The sequence below is a fragment of the Buceros rhinoceros genome, unplaced genomic scaffold (genome assembly GCF_000710305.1).
Source record: "Buceros rhinoceros silvestris isolate BGI_N320 unplaced genomic scaffold, ASM71030v1 scaffold17119, whole genome shotgun sequence".
NCBI lineage: Eukaryota > Metazoa > Chordata > Aves > Bucerotiformes > Bucerotidae > Buceros > Buceros rhinoceros.
The window spans coordinates 22,189-47,927 of NW_010432286.1; the positions used below are offsets into that span (position 1 = coordinate 22,189).

At 41.5% G+C, this 25,739-nt stretch overlaps 1 protein-coding gene across 1 annotated transcript in view; it reads right to left on the reverse strand.

Moving 5' to 3' along the window:
- The window catches only part of CALCR (calcitonin receptor), a gene marked incomplete at its 5' end in the record, with an annotated part of 67,202 nt that overhangs the window by 17,826 nt on the left and 23,637 nt on the right, over positions 1-25,739 (reverse strand). Inside the window, 2 exons of the mRNA XM_010143723.1 lie at positions 2,910-3,063; positions 20,123-20,249. Coding sequence (XP_010142025.1) covers positions 2,910-3,063; positions 20,123-20,249 — 281 coding nt within the window. The remainder of the gene's footprint in view (positions 1-2,909; positions 3,064-20,122; positions 20,250-25,739) is intronic.

Sequence of the window (25,739 nt, forward strand, 5' to 3'; positions counted from 1 at the left end):
TGCCCTGCATAAGGGTGACCTCCTGACCCAGTGAAACAATAACAAATGGAAAACGACATCACCAGCACCAGTCCCCAGAGAAGGGCATCACTTCAAGGCATCAACCTTGAAATATATCTGTCCATGTCAGATTCCATTCAATCATCTCAATATGATGATCTTTTGTAGAAATGTTTTATATTTGCTCAGATTTTAATTTTTCTTATAAAGCTATTTTACTAATGTCATTAGTGATTTTTCCAAATAAAATAATCTAGATCTTCTTGTGTAGAGATTAATTATAACAACGGACAATAAGCAACTTCATCTGTGGTTGTACATTTACCTTGATCTTTTGAATGGTAATTCAGGAGGCAACCTGCTCTGGGTTCTCTGCATTGCCCTTTGGAGAATTGTATCCCTCTCCATTGATTAACATAGCTGGACATTAGATTGTGTGACTACTGCTTCTGCAATCAGTGGAATTACTGAGTTATGCAAACTTAAGGGGCGGCCAGACAGTCCTAATTAGATGATTTCACTAGTAATGATTTCTACCTTAGTAAGGAGGTGCTAATGATTACGGTTTTTTTGGTGGAAGTTTCAAGCCAGTTTCACTAAAAAGACTGCAGACTTCATAATCAAGATGTGTCCATCTTTATTAAAATTTTCCTTCTCAACATATCATCATCCTATTACCACAGCCAATACCCTAGTTATTTTTTGGGCAGTGCTGCAAATTCTGATGAGTGTCTTATCAGATAAGTTCACTGAGTTACCCACCATAGAATCACAGAATCATAGAATAATTTGGGTTGGAAGAGACCTTTAAGATCATCAAGTCCAACATTCACTCTGCTCTGCCAGGGTCCCTAAACCATGTCCCTTGACATGGCACTACCATGACGCTAGTGCCATTCTCAACAATACTACAGCTAGCTCATAAGCTCTTACTCCAGGTTAGCTGTTCCAGTTGGGTTAAATTGCACTGCCTAAATTTATTGTCACCTGAAAAAAATGTTTATGACCATTTTCCTATTGCATATTTGGATATGGAATGACACTATTTTGGGAAGGTTTATGCTGCAAGACCTGAAGATGAAAAAAACTTTATCTGGAAGGAAACATTTAAAATTACTCTTCACATAGAGCCGTCATCTCAAAAGCAGAGCACTATCAGACTTTGATATATATTCAGAACTACGAAAACTTTGTGATAGCATAGTTGCTTGCTCCGAGAGGGCTCAGCTACTTGGATGGACAAAGTCTAGAAACCTTGACTAAATTTAGGGTTCTTCAGGAAGGTTGTCTTCACTTAAGAGCTGATGATGTTCCACATACTTTTAATTCCAAGAGCATGACAGGTCCCTCTCTTCTCAGAGAAGATAAGGAAAAAAAGTGCATGATTGCCTTCTCACACACCAAATATATACATATATATAAAAGAAGAGATGTGTTCTTACATGCCTGGAAACTGTCATTTTGTACTACAGTCCATATAAACTAGAAAATCATGTTAATTTTCTAGGTATCTAATGTAGGTATTCAGAGAGAACTGTCTCATTCCATAAGAGGGACATCAATTACCAGACTCTTAAATGAAAATCCAAATAGGGGAAGAACAACTTCCCACTTTGCTGTTACTGCCTATTTAGATTTAATATTGGATGCCTAATTAGTAGTCGAAATCAGAGCTTTAAAGTTCTTCAGAACATTCAGAGCAGGGTATTTTTTTTTTTGGATCTAATTAATTTCTATTTTTTCTCTATTTAAGCAGTAGGGCTATTTTTTATTTTCCTGTTGTAAATAAAATAATGTTGCACAAATATAACATCTCCAAAGAGGATGTAAAATATAGAGTAAATTCCATCTGCTTCAGACTGGGATTGCAAGAGATGAATACAAGTGAACATCCCTAAGTGCCATGAGGCAAGGGATAAAGGTCCATCATTCGCTGCTTACCCGCACCAGTGGTTTTGAGATATGGGGATTGGCTCACCAGAAACTGGAATGAGACCAGAGATTCATGGTTCCCAAACTGGGAATAAGGTCTTGATAATTGTTTTCTGTCAGCACTGATGTGGACTGTATTTATAATGTGAAAAATACTGCACTCAGCTGTAATATGTTGGTTGTATTTATATGGCCTTTTATCGGACCAGACAGTCCAAAGGATAAATATCTAATGCTGCTACTAATTAAAAGGCAAGGGTTTCCTTGGTGAAAACGGAAGGGATCTACATATTTGGAGACAAAGGTCCAGACTTAGTCATAGTTCCTTGGGCAAAATGCATGCGAGTAAATACTATTTGCATCCATAGTGTATGGGTTTGTAACTTCTCTCGTAGAGATTTGCTTACTGACACGCTGCAGAGATCACTGTTGTTGTTGGCCCTGACAGCAGAGCCATTATCTATTCCTGTGCAGGTAAAACTGAATCCTCTGTAAAACAACATCTGCTAGAATATATCTGATACTGGATTCACTACCAGAGAAATTCTGGTTCCTCATTCTGTGTACTGTGTTTTTTCACTTTGGGAGTCATAGATACTGATTTTTCCTATTCTTTATTCCAGAAAAATAGACTTTTATATCTACTGTCACAGATTAATATTTTTGTATACAAAGTGTCAAAAATAGACAACTTTTGTTCAGATAAGAGATGTGTGTGGATAGAAAACTACTCCTCTCCTGAAGTTTTGCTTAACAAATCTTGAGCATTTCTTTCAGTAAATCCCAAGATGCAGCAAATAACAGATACCGACTCCTGCTGATTGTTGTCTCTAAGCCCATCCAAATAAATGAACTAAAATCCAAGAACTCGAGCTATGAGCTAGTGGTATAAATACAACAATTCTGGTGAATAAATGCTAGAAGAATTCAAACATTTGAAAGAATTGTCCATCTTGCTACAATTAAAACATACATACCCCAGCCCAAGAGGTAATACCAACGCAAACGCTGCTCTTCTGCAAACACTGCCACCACAATCAACGTGTGAAGATAAATGCCTTCACAGAGCATCCAAAAGTAGTTGCAGCCCAGCATGTACTGATGAAAGAATTGCAGCACTTTGCAGCTTACCTGTTAGACAAATGGGATAACATCACACACCTGACCAGCATTTTGCATTTAAGCAGGCAAAGACAAATGTCACTGCTAGGCTGTAAGAAAGTGAAGTGGAACAAAACTCCTCGTTGGGTGGGCACCTTCATTCGGTACTTCTCAGTGACAGGGATTTTCAACTTTTATAAATGAGATGAATGGAACAGCACTCCAAAAAGTACCATATAACAAAAAATCCCCTTCAACAGTCAGTAATCTGATGTTTTTAGAATTGAAACAAGCAACTTGTTCCAGATGTACAAGGAAGGCTGTGAAGAAGACAGTAATTTAGAGCTCCAGTTTAGGTGATTTCTTTTACTTTTGATCAAACTTTTCTCAGGTTTGTTCAGCTCTCCCATCTGAGCTAGAGTCACTTATTCTTTAAGCTGCGCCCAGCTCTGAACTCACTCTTTCAGGAACAGCAAGTGCCATTGACAGCAGAGACTTTTTTGGTAAGGTACCAGGGACACTGGCTTCACTTCTTCACGAGACGACAGCTTTACTTTATTTTGTCCAAATAACAAAGTGACACGTGGAGCTAAATGGAGCTGGTGAACTTGAGAAGTGGCTCAGATGAGGTTCAGGATGCAGTTCAGATGAGGTTGCAGACACAGACCTTGACAAAGCCACAGACTGTGCCTTTCCACTGCGAAGTGTTGGACAAATGGTGGAGTGGAGGGAAGTATATTACGTCCACTACCAGAGAGCCAGCTGATGTGGGACAATGTTGTTCCTCTTTTGAGAGGATCTCATGTCCATCCACCTCCTTGGAGAGTGCAATGAGGTCCTTTACATGGGCTTCTGTGCCACCAGCACCCAGAAGGATGAGGAGGAGTGGGAGAGTGCTGCTGTGCCAGGAAGGACCTACTGCTCCTGGGGAAGTACCATATGCTACTCAGAAATCTGAGGTCACAGCAGTGATGAAAAAGTGACAGCTATCTATGGCCACAGGAAAATACTCCTTCCCCTTAACTTCTGTAGATGTTTTCCAAGCTGACTACCTGGGCTGTAAGACATGTCTTTAGGATTTACTTGACTCCTTAAAGAGACATTTGGCGGCTCAGCAGCTGAGGACTGCATGTTCTGCATCCTTTTGGACTGAACCTCTGGACCAGAAAAGCTTGTTTGCCACCCAGTGCGCCATCTACTGTTTCTGAAAAACATTCCCAAAGCAATTGCCCAAACATGTGCATTAAGTTCTATTTCAATATTTACAGCGCAGCTTGGTACTTGTGAAAATACAGATTCACTGGATTCTGACAGGATTAACTTGAAGAACTGATTTTATTTTCGGTGATTAATTTTTTCTGCTTACCACACAGGGCAGAGAAGACAATCACATGTTGTTTCCATACTATGTTTGAACAGGACTTACAAAGTATGCCCAGAAAGGGTTGTGTAGATGTTTGAAAAGGTTAAAAAAAAAAAACCAAACCAAAACCAAAAAAAAGACAAAAGGAAAGGAAGTATTTGCTCCTTTTTCTGTTGGCAAGTGTATTTATTAAGGTTCTTAAATCATGCTTGGACTGTTTTTCACAGGTCTGGGTCAATACATTTCTTGCCTGAGCTCAATGTAGCCTCCCAGCTAGCGGCTGTCCTTTCTCCCTTCTCCCCTTATCAATCATCCATCACAGCAAGGGCTGCCTCGACTGACAGGCCCTTCCCAAAGGCTTCAGACACATTCAGGTGGCACCCTCCCTGACATCAGCCCGCTATCCCAGCCTCTAAAAGTCAGCAAGATTTCTGTGTCAAATCGTCCCAGGTTTGGGCTGGGCCAGCCCCATGCTCCCCTGTGGGGATCTCCTTGGAGGTCAGGGGGTCAAGCCAAAAACTTGAGGTGTCATTTCACCAATGGCTCCAGCGGGAGTCACTGGGGTGCCTGCATGTTGCATGCAGACTGATTGTGCTCCCCCCAGTGCCAACATCACCCCAACTTGCCATCCAGCCACCAGTGCTCCAGGAACAGTCTCATGCTGCCGCCTGGCAGCTGGAGGGGAGCAGCGCATGGCCAGTGAGTTCTGCAACAATATTCATGGTACATTCTCAAACCTGTAGTTTTAACTTCGTGCTTTCACCATTTCATACTGCTGAACTGAAAAGGAGATGACTATGGCATATCCTTGCTTCTCCTTGCCTGCTGTTAGCACTGATCACCCACCCTCTGAGCAGAGATTTGACCGAACATACCTTCCATTTGACCTAAGTCAGTCTTTGCCGTAACTTTATCTGTGGCCCAGACAGGTGTACACACAGAAAGCACACTGCTTGAGGACTGCATACCTACACTTCATTCAGTTCATTTCCTTGACATTTTTCTTTCTTTCCTGTACCCTCCATGTGAAATATCACTTGTAGCTTTAAAAATTAAACCATACACCTATATTTTAGAGTAATGGCCATGCAGACAGCTCACGACCTTTTTGAGGAATCGAATCACTTTCTATGCAGTAAGTTAGAGCAGTGAGTAAGGCAAATCACGAATGACAGGTGTGATTAGTACTTAGACATCTACCACATATTAATTTGAAAAATAATCTGAAAAATTTAGCATAAAGAGTTGAAGCACAACAATGCAACGAGACATATTATGTTAAATTCATATTAATGAAACTACAGCAAAAATCAGTCTTTGCTTTGGATGATCTAACAAATGCAGCATGTTTCATCTGTACCTACGTGATGCCGTGGAAATATCTCCGTACAATAAAAAGTGGTTTTCTTAGGTAAAAGAGAAGAACCTCTTAGGGATCAGAACCGGATTCATGTATGGTACAAATAAATCATGAGAAATGTAACCAACATCCTGGTGTACATTAGTCTTAGCTGGGATATTTGCAGAACTAGTAAGTTTAATAAAGTGTTTATTCTTACAGAAACAAGTAAAATAAAACTGCAAGATGATACAGAAGCAAATCTTCCACCACTTCCATGCTTGATAACTAACTGATTCGTTAATTTTGAGACAAAAAACATGTCTAGGTGTTCTGTCTTTCACTGAAGTCAAATAAATACATTTTGTTACAAGTCCTTTGAGGCCTCTGTCCTTGTTGTGTCTTGTACCATATGCAGAACAGTCAAATCCAGAACTCAAAGGATTATCACAGAACCTTCACGTTATGAGGGAGAGTAAAACGTCCTGAGCTGTCAGTCTATGGGTGTGCAGGTGACTGAAGTTAGTGGGTTTTAATTCATGGGAGGGGCAGGCTGTGAGGAAATAGATATTCCTTTCTAATGCAGCCCCGTAGCTGTTGCTTAGGCTCTTGGGGCTGTCTCCCACACAAAGGAATAAACAAATGCTTCTTTTTTCAAGAGCCCGGAGACAGAGAGCATTGTGCTACAGCTACACAGCCCAGTGGCTATGTGGCAAGGGAGAGCCCCCAAAGCCAGGTAACCACCTAAGAAAGCAGCTGCTTTGTGGCTCTGGGATGATGGCCAAGAATGGACCCTTTTTTGTCCGAATGCAGCCTTGTTCTGTGAGCAAGGAGGTTGCCTCCTGCTAGTTGATCTCACTTCACTGATGAACACAAAAGCTGAAGAATGTTCTTTAAAAATGTGCAGGGAAGCACATAGGAATTTTTTTTCCCCCCTCATTAAAGCAACCTGCAACGGCCTTAAATTCTGACTAGCTGCTCAGGGACAAAAAGAGTCAGTAGAAAAACAGTTGGTCACACTCTTCTCTCTCGCAAATCTTGCTAAGAGTTATGTAACTGTTGTGAACATCTCAGCTGTGATGTGTAATGAAAGCACTTCAAAAGGATGCTGGAATCATTTGACAGAGAAGAAATAAAATCCATTCTCCTTTTACAAGAGCTAGAACTCATGTTTATGACGTTTTGTGGGATATATCGGAGTATTATAAATACTCTGAATGTTCCAGTCCTGTCAAAGGAGTCCATCTGCCTACACAGGACCCTGCAATTGTGCAGTCATGTAATTGGCATGCCATTCTCAGGCAGCCTCTCATCACGTGTACTTGCTGTTTCTGTTAAGGCTCTCCTTGGTTATCAGTTAACAGCTTACAGACAAAAAGATGCAGCATTAATTACCATTACTACCCATTAGGGCAAATCAAGTAAAACCACTCAGCCCACATAAAAGCACAGAATACTATCTTCTACAATATTAATAAAATGTAATCTGAAATAAGATGCTAATTGTTTTTGAGCAGGTCCTAGTAATTCAGAGTAAAAGGACTGACTCAGTTTTTGGCATATTGAAGTCCTTGTACTAGTGTCCTTGTTCCTGTGATGCTTTCCCGGGTGAAGGGACTCAGGCTGGCAAGTTAGGAGGTCTGTGTTTTACACCAGTCCTTGTCTGCCCTATGGAAAGTGAAGGTGGGATAGCCCCTCAGTGTGCATAACAAAACCTCTCTTTTCAGATGCTCGTTATCCATTGAAATGCTCCTGACTGACATTTCAAATAAATAATTATGAATATGCTAATCAAGGTTATTGATTTTAACCCAAGTCAGCAATATGGGCCATCACTACGGCTGTGCACTTCTCTGTTTAAAGGGAAATAATCATATTTGACCTTATTATCCTGGTTCCACTTCACCTCTGTGAACCTCCCCAGTGCATGGCAGTGAAGGACCCTCCTCGAGGAGAATTTATACTGCTTGACACAGAGGCCAGACGTGATTTATTCAAATTCAGTTTGAAGGCAATGCAATATATACTCAGACATTCTTAACTTACTGTTTTAAAGAAGTATCTTGAAGTTCAATTACTGATCTGCCCTACATGTTTGTTTGGTTGTTTTTCTTCTGGTTATTCGAACACTGTTCTATGAAAATATTCTTAAATTCCAAGTATCCATATGTTACACAAATAAGCAATAAAAGGACTTTCCAAAGCAAGACAGCGCTAAGCCTTGTAGCTGTAAATCACTGGCTATCAGAACGTCATACCATTATACAATATATCTACTATGAGTCATCCATTAAATTGTGTTCCAGTCAGAAACCTGGCACACAAGGGGCTCGGGGTAAGATTAATGTTTAATACGCTTTTAAACTATTTACAGAACAAAATGTACACAATTGCTCAAAGGGATCCTAGGTTCTGTATTACAAGAAAGCAAAATATGAAATTAAACAACAGGGGATATTTTTAACAGCATCTATGTCCATGTCTGCATTCTAACGGAGCAGCCAGCCTGGAATTAGGCATTCTGGACAGGAGTTAACACGGCTACATCTGCGCATCCTTGAGTCCTGGCTGCCTTAGCGATTGGTGTCACTGGGCTGCAGCTTTGAACTCCACGGGATATCGCACCAGGCTGAGCTCCTGCAGGGTTCCCATGTCACATCCAGCACTGCCAGCATGTGGCGGCCACTGGCGAGCAGCCAGTGGACTGCATTGTGGTAATGGGCGCACAAGGTGCGAGGCAGGGCAAACTGCAGCCTTCTCACCCCCACTGTGCATGGTTTTGGAGCTGGGGTTGCCAGTGGGAGGCAGCTTTTCAGGAAGGCATTGTAAGTGTGAGCCTGGCAGATGGAGGAAGGCAGAGGCATTCAGAGAGGGGCCCTGAGAAGGAGAAAACAGGGGCAGTCAGGGTAGCCTAAAAAAAATCATACAGGAAATATTTGACCGGCTGTCCATTTGGACTGGAAACAGTCAGAGTTTTCACATGATCTACTGCCATCTTCTCCCAATAGTAGGAGGTAATCTTCAATTAAAAAGGATACGGTCTTCAGTTATTCCAGGCACCTCTCCTCTGTCATCACACCTGAGCGAGAGCCACCGGGCACAGGAGGATGGGACAAGGTAGACGTCACTCAAACATATATTCATGCAGTGTGTTGGCTGATTTTTCAGCCATACCTGAGCTCTGGGCATGTTATTGCTCTCTAAGCTAAGCTGGTTTAAGCCTACATGGGGTATATCTGTACTTATGCTTCCATTTGAGGTGTAAGATCTAGACCTGCAGAGGATTTTCCTAGGGACTAGGTACACAATATAGCTTTAATGACATGGATATAACCACTCTGTGATTCAGTTAAATGCTCCAGGGATATTCTAATGATATGACTGGGATTTGTGAGACTAAATATAGACACCGAAGCTGTCTCTACTGCAATCAAAAGGTAACAAGTCAATAGAGGTGATGGAGATTACAGCAAAAATCACCTCATCCTTAAGGAGATATTTAAAATAAATCAGATGGATAGCACCCTGAATGTGCCTTTGATATCTTTAGCAATAAAAAGGGGTGGGAGCGGGGAGGTGTGTAACTAGCTTGGCTGTGTCTATCTACAAAACATGCGTCCAGATGTAACACATACCTGACATTAAATGACTATAGGTATCTCTAGATGCACTCAGACTCTGTTCCAGTATCTTTCCTGGAGTGACCTGCTATGAGGGGAAGCCCCCAGTCCTTTGAAGGATGCTGTGCCAAGGGGGCACCAGGAATTTCAGAAAACAGTCAGTTGGGTGTGCGCAGACGGAAGCTATTCAGAGGTGAAATGGTGAGGAAAAGAGCTCAGTCATGGAAATAACTGACCTATTACTTGTTGTTAGCTCATTCTGCCAACTAAAACTAGAGGCCATCTACATAACTAGCCCAAGCCTCTTGCTTTTGTCATTCTGCTGAAAGTCATTACTGTTTCTTCTCCCATACTCTTCCACTACGTGCTTGGTTGTCGTCTGTAAGGACATTTTGTTGCCCTTTCATTTATTTCTCTTTTGTTTCAGTCTACTTCTGTTTGTACTTAAATAACTTTAAGAGGAGCAGGGTGGTTGGATCATGACTGAAAATGGGCAATAATACAGTTCTGCATAGCAGTCACTGAAGAGAAATGAAATAGCATGGACGGCATTCATCTTGCCTGACCTGGATACCTGACTTCATGGTATAGATGCGTAGACTGGAGTAGTCCCTGGAGAGGAATGAGCACTCTGCATTTAATTTACCTGACCTGTTTTAGCCACCTACATTAGAATGAGCCTAACGGTCTCTTGCACTCAGACACCGCTGCCTGTGTGCCCACTGGCAGCACTGTCATTTAATCAAACAAATTCCTGTGAGGAAAATCATAGAATCACAGAATGGTTTGGACTGAAAGGGACCTTAAAGATCACCTGGTTCCAAGACCCCCACCATGGGCAGGGAAACCTTCCATTACATCAGGTTTCTCAAAGCCCCATCCAACCTGTCCTTGAACATTTCCAGGGACGGGGCATCCACAATGTCTCTGGGCAATTTGTTCCAGTACCTCACCAACGCCATGGTGAAGAAGTTCTTCCTAAATACCTAAACTAAATATACCCTCCTTCAGTTTGAAACCATTAACCCTTCTTCCATCACTACACTCCCTGATAAAGAGTCTCTCCCCATCTTTTCTGTAGGCCCCCTTTAGGTACTGGAAGGCTGCTATAAGGTCTCCTGGAGTGGAGTCTTCTCCAGGCTTAACAGACCCAATTCTATCAGCCTGTCCTCATAAGGGAGGTGCTCCAGCCCCCTGATAATCTTTGTGGCCTTCCTTGGGACTTGCCATCTTTTCTGTAGGCCCCCTTTAGGTACTGGAAGGCTGCTATAAGGTCTCCTGGAGTGGAGTCTTCTCCAGGCTTAACAGACCCAATTCTATCAGCCTGTCCTCATAAGGGAGGTGCTCCAGCCCCCTGATAATCTTTGTGGCCTTCCTTGGGACTTGTTCCAACAGGTCCATATCCTTCTTTCGTTTGGGGCCCCAGAGCTGGACACAGTGCTCCAGGCGGGGTCTCATGAGAGCAGAGTAGAGGGGGAGAATCACCACCCTCCTCCTGCTGGCCACACTTCTTTGTTGCAGCCCAGGATGTGATTGGTTTCCTGGGCTGTGAGCGCTCCTTGCCAGCTTGTGTTGAGTTCTCCACCCACGAACATGCCCATGTCCTACTCAGGGCTGCTCTCAATCCACTCATCGCCTAGTCTGTATTTGTGCTTGGAATTGCCCCGACACAGGTGTAGGACCATGTACTTGGCCTTGTTGAACTTCATGAAGTTTGTACAGGCCCACCTCTAAAGCCTGTCAATCCCTTTTGTCCGGCATGTCAACCACACCACACAGCTTGGTGTTGTCAGCAAACTTGCTGAGGGTTTTCCAGTCCCACTGTCCATGTTGTCAACGAAGTTGTTAATCAGCACTGGTCCCAATACCAGCCCCTGAGGAAAGCACGATAGCTGTGGCAGCACAGTATCAGGGAGGATATCATGTTTTGGAAACATTATTGTACTGATGAAGGGAATTCCTTTTGGAAATGTCCATTTTTTTTGAGGGATTTTGAAAAAATCTACTTTCTGGCCAATCCAGACTCAAATTTCTCACATTTTAGGCAGACTCTTTTAAAGGCATACAGTAAGGAAACCCTGGAGAGGAACTTCAAGCTTAATTTGAATTATCTTGAATTAGGAGTTGCTTCATCAAGAACCAGGTTTCTAAACATAATTGCTTTAGATTCCTGGAGAAATAAGATGCTTAAATGCTCCATTTATGTGGGAGGCCTTGTGTAGAAAGCACAGGAGTGGGAGTTCATTAGAGGATGCCATGTCCATACCGCATAGCACAGAATCCACCAAAAAGGCAACTTGTTTGCACTTGTTGATCTGACATTTAAGCAGAAGATGCTCCTTGACATTTTTCCATGCCTGCATTTTCAGAGACTAATGACATATCATCTGTTTACCTTGCAGTCTCTCAGGTGCATAGGAGACAGTGCAATTGACAGAAACTTACGTCTCACCCTACATTTTTAGGTCATCTTCACTTTGAATTACAGATCTCTCCCATCTCTTGAGGAAAACCACAGGGAAAAATTATAAAAAACCCTCAATAAAGCATGGAGAATTGGTGTAAGAACTCAGTAAAGCACAATTCCACACTGTGAAATACTAACAATCTTTCAAGGGCTGCTGCAGCCCAGTTCTGAGGGTAAAATAAAAATAAAAAATAAAAGCTGCTGCTTTCTTAAGCAGCAGTTCTGGAGGCCTGTCATGAATTTTAGCGAATTTGGAGCTGATTCACTCATTTTGCACATACAGCCAGCATGTGCTTTGCTGTGCAACCTCATATAAAAATCCCAGTGAGTGTTTAACAGCCACTATAGCCAGACAGGAGAATTGCAGCTGATGACAGCAAGACCAGGGATGCAGAGATTTGGATGATTTTGAAAAGAGATGCCCTGGGAGTGCTCACTTCTCACTGCCAAAATGGCAGAGCTTCAGGGTTCAGAGACGGTGCAGGTGTACAATGATTAGGTAGAATGACAGGTTAAATCAGATTTTTTACAGAGAAATGTAGATCTGCAGTTTAGCCTGTGTGCTAGGTATTTGGCCTCATTATGGCAGAAAATGCAGGTCTTCCACACCTGCGTAGAAAAGATGCAGCCTGAAAACATAGGAACAAGCCCCAGGACCTGATGCCTTTGTCTTTGGGACAACAGTGGATTTTGCAATACAAAGTCCTTTCTGGAATCCCATTTCTGGAGGAAACGTCACTCCCCCTCCTAAATAAGAGGCTGCATGAAGGGATCACACTGACGAAATACCATTTACAGGATCGAAAGAGCCTGGGTTATTTTGACATGAAATATCTTGGGACAGGGCTACATGAAAGCTATCATCTCTCCCTTCGTGATGATCCAACAATTTTGAGAAACCTGAGCCTAATAACAGTTACTGCTTTAAAAGAAGAGCTAACAACTGAAATGTAGACAAAATAATTCCCAAGGAAAATAAGATGAGGAAATCTGGCCCAAAATAAATACTTATTCTTAGACTCTTAAACCTCCTTTTTTCCCCTCCTGAGGGCAGCTGTTAATTTGAGAAAGCAACCGTAATAACATTGTTGAGAAAGCTCAGCTCTTTCTCAGATATGGTGACTGACTGACTTCTTTGCAGCCCAGATTCAGTTGCTCCACATTAACCACAAACACTCTTCACAGAAGTGTCATTTACGAATGCTGTGAATATGCTTTAATCATCCATACTTCATGTTCTGGGCATGGCACGCCACATCGGATCAGTGAATCGGACACCACCAGGATCGCATGGTGCTTTGTTTCCTTCATTACTCTGAGAGTTTTGAGAATATAAACAAGAATATAAAGACCTTGGGAAAAATGATGGGAATTACTGCTCTGTTTCATGCCATTAATACCCTAACAGACCTGTCTTAAAATGCATGCAGATATTATTCCAGCCTGAAAATTTGTGAGAATTCTTTGAATATGGCTGGTTCTGAATTCACAACTTCCCGTAATCTGCATTAATCTCACAGAACCTCATGGGAGGAGGAAGACTTGATCTTTCCCTGGGATGGAAGAAGAGATTCTGATTTACGTGTGGATTTCTGCAGCATTATGCCAGTGAAACCCACCATTTCAAAACGATGAACCGGTAAAACTGGTGCAGCTCAGTCCTGGCAGCGCCCATGAGCATACTGCTGGCAAACACTTCGTTTGCAAATGATTCACCAGCATAAAAAAGCCTTATCCTTTTGAAGGTGAATACATGTTCCTGAACTGAAGTTGCAGCCATTCCCTGCCTCCAAGGAAGGTCACACTGCCCTTTGCTCACAGGCACAGGACCCTATCAGTGATCTCCTGCCAGTTGTGCCTGGGTGCCGGAGCTGGAGAGCAGGATATCCTGTCCCTATGCATCCTGCACAGTACGGCTCCATTTTGTTTGTCCCTGCATCTTAGGAGGGCTGGACAGAAGTGGTGAAAGGCAGTTTAGGCAGCAAATGATGTTAGGAAGCAAAAAAATTAAACCCTGAGATGTGCAATTCTGCTGATGCTAGAGAAAAGCAATGGCAGCAGGAGTGATTGTCCTCTCTATATGTCAGCTGGATTTTGTGGATAAGAGCATAGGCAGACAGAGCAGGAATTTCCTTTTCCCGATGTGACACCCCTGTATACACACAAACATTGGAGACTGTGTTCGCTTGCGCCTCTCAGGCTCAGCTGTCACAGCTATGAACCTCAGAAATGTGATATGGCGCTTTGCAGCCCAATTCGGAAATGCTCCTTAGCTGGGATGGCTTCTCTCTAAACCTGAGCATTAGAGCCAAGCCTTCCTGTTCTCCTTCTCTTTCAATTGACTTCCCAGTTAACAGTGGCATTATTTCGGGGTCTGGGTTTTTTTTTCCCTTGGTTTGGTTTGGGTTTTTGTCTGTTTTTTTTTAAATAGTTAAACGGATCTTAGAAGGATGCCAGTGACTACATTGGTTCCTATTTCAAAAGATAGTTTGTGAATCTCCTGTCCTAGAATAGTATTTCGATGTCACTGAAACACCCACTCTTCTTTTCTGCTTTACTAGTGAAAGCTAATGACATGACAGGAGCTGTCACAGAGGAAATGGGAGGGATGGGTCATGTGAGCTTGTCTTCATATGCTTTCCTTTGCTCAGGCAAAGGAAAAATAATGGGATTTGCATATTTATTCATAGATGTCAAAAATTATACTGGGGCACCTGCAAAGTCTAAAGCACAGCATTGGTCCTTCGCTTGTAAATGATGAATTAAAGGGTTTGGTTCACTTGCCACAACAGATACTTTTGCTCCCTGTTTTACTCTGGAGTTGAACAGAAAAAAAACAAAACAAAAAAACCCAACCATAATTTAATCACTGAGGTGTGGTGAGACACACCGCCAGTCGAAAACCTTTGAATTCAATACAGCTTGGCATGGGTGTAGCTGGAGACTGACTTTTGTCCTCTGACTTGCACAAAAACAAGTTCCAAGATATTTCAAGTCGAAATAACTCAAGCTCTATTTGATCCTGTGAATGGCATTTTGTCAGTGTGATCCCTACATGCAGCCTCTTATTTAGGAGGGAGAGTGACGTTTCCTCCAGAAATGTGATTCCAGAAAGCACATTTTGTTCTCTCCAGGCCAGCCTTGCTGAGCCCGTTTGTCCTAATGAAGTCAATGCACATACATAATCTGCAAATGCACGGTGTTTGCACAGTTTGTAAAATCACAAATGCACACTGGGCCTGGTCTCATTCCTATACCTGAGGAAGCAGAAGGGCAATGTTTTAAACAGTCAGTTGGACCCTTCATTAGATGAAGGGATCTAGGCAAGATGATTGCAGCTTTCACAAGAATACCGACTCTCCCCTAGCGGAGAAGAAACACTAGAAGACTCAGGAGACATGACTGCTAGGGATTGGCCAGTAATTCTCTGTTATAATTTTGGACTTTGATTATTTTTGCATCTAGATATTACTCTAGAATAGCTTTGACTCATCTTTTTGGGGCTAAATTGCCCTGTAAGTAATCTAAAGGAAGCAGGATGGAGGACAGATGTACTAAGATGAAAGACTTTGGAGATGCTTTGAGAGTGACAGGAAAGCTCTAGAAATCGTTACACTAATAAAGAATCAAATTAATTTAACAAGAATGGAACCTCCTGAAGCTCTATCCGGAGCATAATACATGAAACAATTCAGACGATCAAAGTGCCCTTCTCCTTTATGGAGTTCCACCTTTGCTCCTTCCAGGGAAGAGCTGCGCCATGGGAACAGAGGCAAACACAAGTCACATGGGGCAGAAGTTTTGCCATTTATCTTCACTGGTATCAGCTACGAGCCTCTCATTTGAGAAAAAAATGTTTTAAACCGCCTCAGGCTCTGTCAGGCTACATCAGAAGGAACTGAAAGCCATGAGAGATAAAAAGGCAACGTTTATATGGTAAAAAGTCCTAAAATGAACACTGTTCCTGAAATGCTGTGAATCTCCCTTATTTTCTTGGCTCTCATTCCCTCTGTATTCCTTTGGCAACAGAGGAAGTCACCAGTATCATAACCCCACAACTCAGACTAACTACCCTTTATACACTCCTTATCTCCCACACAGCTCAATGTTTTATTTCTCCTATTTTACTGTGATTGATAGGGAAGAAAACCTGATACACTTGGGCAGTCTTGGTTTTCACTTGAATTTGTGAATAGTGAGACTATTTATAAAGTTCTAGTGTCCGTGAGGGTACCACATTTTTAAATATTACTACTGCTATGGCCTTGCTTTAAAGACTAATGCTAGTGGACACCAGCTTTTCTCCTCTCCTTACTTTCTCTTGGTCTCATTAATAATGCTGAGTGAGAATCAGCTTAGTGGTTTCTCCTGAAACCGCTTCCTACCAGGAGATGTGTTTTAGGCAGTACAGAAACCTAAACTGAGTATCCTTTGTCACAGTGCTTCAAGCCCACAGTGATAACAGCTTTAGTGAAATGCTGGGGAGGGGAAGGGACTGTGTGTTCCTGTCAGGGGCAGAGAGTGCATGCTGCACCATCAACTGGGGTGGTAAACTAGCTGAAGATCTTTAAAGCATATCTACATCTACACAAGGAGGCAAGAACAGGCTTTAGCCTATCACACCCCACATCCAACAGCTGAGCAAGCAACAGATAATGCCAGTGGAAAGGACTGTGCAGGACCAGCCCAGCCCATGCCCAACCTGTCCTTGCGGAGAAAATAAAATCTTGGTGCTTGTAATAAAACATGAATTGCTTTGGGTTCTCCCCTAGCAGCTCTGCTGCTGTGCCCATGTAAGAGGGAAGAGGGGGTACAGATTATTCATATATTAAGGCATAAATTAGCTGTGTGGCAGACAGCTGGGGCTTGACAGTGAGATTGGAGCGTGCCTGAACGCATGCTGGTTCCTTACTCTTTGATAGACTGTGGCCAAGCAGGACTCCCAGGATCCTCCAGTGGAGCACTCACCCTTGCTATGGACTCTCTAAAACCACAATTGAGATAAAAACTTCCACACCATACAATGCCAGAAGCAAGGGTGAAACTACTACATGAAGGATGAAAAGGCTACAGAAGCACCTGGAGAAAGAGAGCAGATCTCTCCATTAGAAGAGGAAGGTAATAAAAATACAGTAAGATCTCTTAAAACTTTTCTGGGAGAGGTTCTAATTACTGAGACATTACTGATTTGTGACCTTAGTCCCTCTACAAACATATTTATATCAGTGCCCATGAAGCTGATCACTTACTCAGTTTCTCATTAGCAGAGCTATCCCTCCAGTCATTAGCTGTATCTTGTTAGCCCCATCAGCACTGAATATCAAAATTACTAGTCTTGTGGAATACAGAAAAATGAAGAATGCAGATCTGATGTGCAAGACTATATTAATAGATTAGGCAGCAAGAGTTTTATTTATAATTTCAGGGTTTTTAATGGAGAATATAATGTGCTGTTCAGAGATCACCCTTCTGCTGTGGGTCAGTCTCTTTTAAGAAGGTGATAGAAGACATCCTTTCCTAGAAAATCTATTCCAGTAATACTGTAATTGATGTAGTTGCTACTTTAGATACAACATGCAAAAAATTAGCTCATGTAACATTTTTCAGTATATGTAAATAAGTGTTCATACGCGTGTCCTGTTCGTTTTTGTTCAAATGTCCCTGAAACTTTTTCATTGCTTCTGTGCTTCGTGTACAGCCACCTGGGCTCACATCTTTCTCTCCCATCATTTCAGATCCAGATAAATCCAAGAGAAAGGGAGAGAGAGAAAAAAATATATAACTAGAAAGCAGGAAAAAATGAGGTAAAAAAGCAAATTAAGATATATCAAAAAAGTGGCTTGACTTACCATTTTACATGAGCAGAATGATCATCAAAGGGTTTAACTCTGTGACTGTAAACTCTCCTCATGTAAATGATGCTTTGGATTGTCTCACATCTTTTGTGTCTGGATCACGGGGAGAATGTGGGTTTCTTGGTGTTAGGGATGAATTTCCTCTCTTGCTCCTCCTGTCTTTTCTCCCTGTTATTTAACAGAACCTTCTCTCTTCTTTCAAAAGCATATGGTTTTGTCAACATCCTCATAAATAAGTATTCAGTGTAAGTATTTTCCCATGGCATTGCACATTTAAAATCTATTTTGAAACTTTAGGCAGGGTTAAAAACAAAAGCAGGAGCTACTGGGGTGGAAACGCACTTATTATTTCGCAGAATGAATACCACCAACTTCATCTCTGTATATGGCCATTACATAAGGGGTAAGTGACTGTTTGCAATTCTTTCTACACACTTCAGTATTTCTGAATATATCGGAGGTAGGAGCCACACACACATGAGCCTGTCAAGCTCAGAAGATGCACAGGTGGAAAGCAGATAAATGCAGCAGGAAGTCAGAAGTAGTAAACTTAAAAAGGACTTAATAAAACAGAAAGTGCCACAGGGATAGGAAAAACCCAAGATATACAGCCTTAATTTGCTCTGTTAATAGGCATTAAAATAAAAATATTATGGAAATCTACCTGGTGCAATAAGAAATTTTTTAACATAAACCCTTTGAGTCTTCATATACTCATATGGACACTATATGTAATCTCATCACATGTTAAAAACTTATCCCTGGATGTTCATTTTCTTTCCCCAGTCACTAGTTACAGCCAGGTTTGCTGACCCAGCTGTATTCAGTAACATCAGTGGAAGGACACCACTTGGATGAACACTGTGACCGTATTCAGCACCAAGGGTCCTCTTCATATTCAAGCTGGAGACCTGAAAGTTGACTGCATACGCGAACCTCTACACTGCTCTGGGGCCCCACAGCTTCCAAAAGACTTATGTAATTTCTATACTGTCCGTTGTTGTGGCAACGGAGGTTGTAGTTTTTATTGGGTGGTGCTCAGCATGCCGGTACCTGTCCTGTGGCTATGCTGGCTCTACCAAAGACTCTGAGAGCTTTGTCATTACTTCATGGAGGTCAAGATTTCTCTCCAAATAAAGATCCAGCCCAAAGGCACTAGATACAATTCTTTAACAAAATCTTAGAGCGTAAGAGACTTCACTGCAGCCTCATATTTCAGTTCAGAGCACTTCATCTCAGAAAATTTGCTTCTGCTGTCAGGAAGTATCATTCTTAACCTTGAGCTAATGATACTTCATTTTAGGTGTCTGATATCATCTGCCAGCTTTTTATCTTCAAATAGCAAGACTATTGTCATTTCATCTCTTGCATAGGCTACGCACATATGAAACTATGCAACAAGGAGAAAGAAAATGTGTGATTTTTTAATTATTCTTCTGCTCTTCTATTTTTAAGTCTCCAGATGGTCCCTGGGACTGGTGATGTTTTCTTTAGTCTATATTCTTCCTGTTTTAATTAGCTTATTAACTAGTACACTTTTGAGAGACACACAGATGATCAGATAATACCAGGTGCTAACGTTTAATTGCTTTCACAAAATTAGAGGCAGATAAATGGTTGAACTGTAACTGTAACTTCTTATTAGAAGACAAGCTGATCAGTGTTGTGATATAACTTGAGAGATTCTGAGGCTTGCCTTAATTTTACATCAGCTGGGGCAGCTGTAACAGCAACAAGCACAAAGTTTCTTCTCTGTTAGAGAGCAAGATCAGAGCTGGGTGACTGAGATCTGCCATACATATTTAACAGCTGAGGGGCTGGCACCATTTGTATTGCTATCTAAGAGCAGTGAAACAAGCTGTTGCTTTGATTTATCACACCCCAAGAAAAAAAAAATGGAAACAGATTTTTTTTTTGGGGGGGGGGGGGGGGGGGGAATGAGCATTAGCCATATCGATAGTCAACCAGCTTTTCACTGCAGAACACTATTGCAAAACTATGAAAATGTTTTTTTTTGTGTGGGGGGGGGGAGGGGGCGTGGAGGGCATGTATTCTGAAAAAAAAACATGTCTCTCCATCCCTGCCTCCTTCTCAGCACATGTGGTTGTGAGAAAGGACAGGCAGCTACCAAGGGCATCTTCCCTTCAGAGGCTTTGCTGGGAAATGTCAGGTAGTTAGTGCTGAGAGTGGTGGGGATCAGACGTATTTGTACAACAGACTGGCTAGAGCAAGTCTGAGGCTTCTCCTTCTTGTACCACATTCAAAGATTTTTATTGCTTGGTGAAAGAGCTGAGCAAGGTTGAGTGAAATTCTCAGAATCTGCACCGTCTGTGCATGTCTTACCAGATGGCTATCATTAACTGGTGAATGGGAATGTCTGGTTTTGTGTGGCCATAGTAGATTTGCTTGGGTGTTAAAGATGGAGAGGAGTCATGCAATACTTACAGGATCTCTTTTTACAAGGCCTGGGTTAGGCACAACAGCAATGAGGTGGGCAATTGTAAACATGGAGTTCAGCACATAAGAAAAAAACAAATTCTTATGCAGTGTTATCCTTTGACAGCTGAGGCTCCTGAAAAATATGTAGCACACACCGTAAATTAGTATTTTTCTTCTGATGTCATTTTAACAAGCTCTTTCTGGCAACAGTCTCTCAAGAATGCTTTTTGGCAAGGCATAATTGGAAAATACATGCCTTGCATTGCAGCCATAACCTCTGACAAATTTTTGGTTTTGTTTTTACACCTGTTTAGCACCACACGCTTTTTAGAACCATCCAGCTACATTCTCAGCCCTTGATGCCCTTCTTTATTTCATGGTAATCAGGATATTAAGTGGTGAAGCAGAACCCTGAGAATTATTAGATGTGCATGATACAAGTAAGGAACATCAGGAATATTGCTTTATAAGTAACCCTTCCCTGGAGACTCAATTTCTCAAATACTCAGATGAAAATTATTTGCTACTTTAGTAATTAGTGGTGAGACAGAATGGGAACTTTGGGCAGGAACCTCCTTAAATTACAGGGATTTGGAATCCTGTATTTTCTAACTCCATATGAGATCCCAAACCATGAGAGGTTGTTTTCCTGCTCGGAAGAAGCAGCAATATTTTCTGAATGACAGATTTTTGGGGATGGTAGGATTTCTGCTGTTGTGGGTAGCACAATTCCACAGGAGAATGTCACAGAATTCTTGTGAAACCAAATCATGGCTGCAGTTTCAGACCTTAACCGTGCCCCCCTCCCCACCCTGCCCCGCCTTTCTAAGTCATGCCCAAATCCTCATGCCACATTCTCGACTACCTGTGACACAGAGAACAACACCCCCATAGTGCTCCATGCCCCGGAGCACAGTCCGGGGCTGGCAGGACGTGACTGCAGAAAAGCAGACATGGAATCAGTAGATAATGCTGTGATGTCTCTATTCAATGAACACTGAGAGCAAGCAGGCAAAGCCAGTGGGTAGAAAACAGCTAAAAAGAGCAGTATTAATCAGTATGCATCAAGGCATCAATAACCCAGTTATTCATGTCTAAAACTTGCGAGTTTTTTGTGCCACCATGCCTCTACCAATTGTGTCTCAGAGTTTCAGAATCTCTTATGTTTCTCATGGTTTCCCTCTGTTTCACATTTATTCTATGTCTTCCACATTTCATTTGGCAGAGATATGTTCTCCTATCTACTTATGGAGTCACCCTTACTTTTGAGTTCCTATCTCCACTTCTTTATTGTATGTAGGATATTTTGACTTCAAAGGACCTTTTACATTATTTTCTTTATAGATCTGCACTGTAAATCTGTAATTTCTTCTCATTCATGAATACCAAGAATACCGGTTTTCACCTCTGGTCAGTTATTTTCCATCTCCTACCCACTTATTTAGTTTTCAAATATTGTCATGCTTTCTACCTCCCTCACCCCTGGGGAAAAATTCCAATAAACTTCCATAAATTAACCTTCCACTCATTATCCTTCTTCAAGTCCCTTTAAGACCCTTGGTAACAATTTGACTGCAGGTGCATTCACAACACACCCTCTATTATTCTGGCAAATGTAGGCTTATTGTACACCCCGTCTGTCTTTATACAAATGTCTTTATTTTCATAATTCAATTGGAATTGATTTGGAGCCAGGATCCCCTTCTTATTTTGTGTTTTATCATACAAGATAACGGCATCTCATTTTGCAGTTATAAAAATATTGCAATATGTAACTGCTAGGCACTCCGTGATACTCTGTCTCCTATTAGGAGTTAATATCACTTAACGATGCTTGTCACTAGTGATTCAGTTTTCTCTTCCCAAAGTACTGCATCTGTGATGCCAGATCGTTGTGAATCTTGATAGCCCAAACTGAAAGCAAAATAAATCTCTGCCAGGAAAGACTTATGTGTGGGAAACAGCAACCTCTGCAAGTTGTTTGTTGCTGTCTCTACATTCAAAGGCTATTATACAGTCTCAAAAACATCTCTTGCTTTCTGGCTGACTGTCTGATTGACAGCTTGCCTTTTATTGAAAGTTAAATAATCTATTGCTGTCATAGCTAGATGATAGAAAACAACTGAAAGTAACATGAACCCTGCTCCTGTACAGCTTTATTCTCACTTTCCTCTTTGTCTCCCCATTTGGCAATGCTTTGTTTTAATTCCTTTTTCTACTGCTTCCTGTAACCTCTGTGTCATGGATTTGTCATGGATTAGTCATGGAAGGGGGAGGAACTGCGGAGGAGGAAAGAGAGGAGGAGGTGTGTTACTGTCTGTAAGGCGGCTGCAGAGTTACTCTTTCAGCATGGCCTGAAAGAGGATCAGGACTCCTTGTCCATGACTCAGAGCCAAGAATCAGACAGCTGGATCCTCTCTTGCTTGCTGCAAGGAATCACCTTCCTGGTCCATTTCAGGTAGCCAATTTATCCAGACCCTCTAAATTTATCCAATTTACCCCAGTTGTCCCAAACCACTCTGAGGCCTAGCTATAGGATTCCAAATCAAATTAAACTGTGCTCTCCCCGGTTTGCTCAAAGCATTAGTGTGGCTGTGGCTTTGTGCTCTTTATCCTTTATTTAGATGGGAAGGGAGTTCATCAGTTCACCGGGCAGTTTCCAGCTGTCACAGTATCTGATTACTGCAAGTTATCAGAGTCACTCATCAAACTGCCTCTCTGGAAATCAAAAGACTTCACGACCCGTCTTTCAGACATGCCTGTTTTGAGCTTGTAATCTTACAGACTCTTATAGTCTATGCAAAGTCCAACAATTTAATTTTCCTGTGTTTCCTAGACTCACTCTTGGTGGTGGTGATATTGGGAGCTTGTTCTTTTACTGCCTTCCCTGTCTGACAGTGGAGGCAGAGACATCAAGTTGTATAGCCCTAAGATTTATGCCAGTGTCTTCTGGCCTCTCAATTTACTGAGCATACCCTTTTCCAGCCTATATGGACACCTTCAGCCCTGGTGTACCTTTCCAGGGACCAGCAACAGATGAAGTAAACAGGAAGAAGCTTTGCGTGATGTTACTAAGAAAATCACGATTAGAAGACACACAACCTGAACATATGCATAGATATGCAGTAGTTATAGATCAAAATTGGGACCAGAAATAAGTTAAGGTGCCTCATTCGATTAACACAGGGACCCTGAGGCTAGAACTGATTTAAGCACTGGCGCAAGGTATCTGGGGTTTTATGGAGCACCTTTCAGTGCATATTTTTAGAGCAAGGCAACTTTTTGCACTAAAGGTGCACTAGAGGTGTTACTAAGCTTATGTAAGCTGGAATTGTGTGTTTGCCATATGCTGATGGGTTTACAAATCTTCATATATGTGTGTTTGCGGCCAGAAGAAACACATTGCAGAAACTCAGATAATGAAGCTGATGATACCTCACAATCCAGCATGTAACGTTTGTCATATTGCTTTGAAGGTTTTCACTTGTGCTGGAGAACATTAAATCTACCAATTCCAAGACATAGAAAAAGCCAGTTAGTTTGGACATAAAAACTCTATACTGAAAGAGTTGTTGTAAATGTTTAAAACTAAATGGTTGTGATAGCAAACACACTGGGTGTACGCATGATTCCTTGGCCTTACAGGTGACAAAAAGGAATATGCTATATATTTACAGAAATACCCTTTGTTTCAAGTTAAAGCTGCAAGATAAAGGAATAGGGGGAAAAAATGGTCAATTTCCCCCCTTTTAGACTTGGAAATCTCAGTGCAAAAAACTCCTTTGTAAACTAAAGGTCCTACGGAGAATGAATCCTGTGCTTTTTGAAAATAAGGCATATATACATTTATGATTTGGCATGAGTGGGCAGGTATTAATTTAGAAATTGCTCATAATCTACAGTTACTATTTTGGTCACTAAGATCTGAAAAAAATGCATTTGATGGATTTGTTAAATTTGAGGGCTTATCTTTTGTTTTCATTTTTCTAGAAACATCAATGAAATAAAAAGAAATGATAAATTTTGACCTGTATATACAAATCATGCTCTTTATCTCTCTGCAGGAAAGATAATTAATTCCTAGAAGTATTCTATGCTTCTGGATTGCAAATATGTCTTTCAGCTGCTGAAACAGATTGATGAATACACAAAAGATTATAATTTACCTTTCTATGACAGCAATGATAAAGAAAAAAAGTATTTTGGATGCTCATCAAGGACTCAAATCTGTTGACATTCATGTAGAAAGAAGCTTACTAATACTCTCACACAGGCTTGTTTGTGTTCTGGCATAATTTTAGCTTGAAATAATTTCTTGCAGGCTAAATTACAATCTTGAACCAGTATGCTCTTACACTGACAACAGCGACGGACTTTTAATTACTACAGATTGTCATTATTGTGCCACTATTCTCTCTTAAACTGTAAAGACGCTTGTGAAAAAAACCCCCAAACTTTTTTGTGTTCCCTTTTCCTTGTATTCTTGACTGCTCAAAGAACATTGCTTTCTTTGAAGAATTTGGTTTTTTTCTGTATTCTTGAATGAGGTAAGTTTTTTGGCAATGAAAGTCCATCTGGTTACAAATATCTGTGTGAGTTATTTATTCAGAAGCAGTTGCAATTGTTTCTTATATTACTCTTACTTTGTTTCTCACTGCACAGTGCTGGGATCACTCCTTTGTAACCTTGGAAAGCTTTACCCAGCCTTTTAGATTGCCTTGCTATTGATGATAAGCATTTTCCTATCTCTGGTCACGAACTGATGGTCTGGCTATCTGATTATGAGTAACTGGTGCACCTTTGCTGAAATTAGTAAGATGTCATCCCATTTGGGTCCTTATGCTGCATGTATCATTCTGTTTTATCAATTGAACTGACATTACCATCCTGATTTCTGAGTGTGCTATCAGTCTGGGAAGTTCGCCCTTTATAGTAATGTTACAAAAGTGAAATACCTTAAATAGGTTGCTTAAGGACTAGAAGAATATAGCTTATGCAAGACATCATAGCTGTAGATGTATAACAGCTCACGATGTTGTCCATTGTTTATTCCTGAATATTTTCCCAGTGCCTTTGATGTCTTCTAGTACTTACCATTTCCCTGAGCTGAAAACTGAAGGCTGTTCCCTGACAATGCTTCACTACTGATTGTGACTGAAGCTGTAACTACGTCTGAGAGCAAATCTGAGCTCCCTGTGCTCCTTCGCTGCAGATGCATTATAAGAAATAATGTGCAGACAAGATTTAAGGATGAGATTTAAATGCTAAGGACAAGATTTAAATGCTCTAGTTAAGCTGTCATACAGTAGGCTGCAATGCATTCGGTGAATATCAGTTTAGTCTCCTTTGAGTTCTGATGCAGCACATCCCTGTTTTTCCTTTTAATGATGACAGGCTACAAATTAGTGTCAGAGTCGCTCTTACTTCTGAGTCCTGTAAGCACCTACTCAATAGCTCAGTCCTTCAGCATCAGATGAAGGTATTCCCGTTCCTCAGGAGCTGGAGCCTACAAACCACCGCCCTGTGCAGTCACTGTACCTGGCAGGGGCTGGATGTGCCCTTCAGGGAACAATAGGCAACTGGTAAATGTCTTACTGCATCCTCCAGTTACAACATTTCCCTA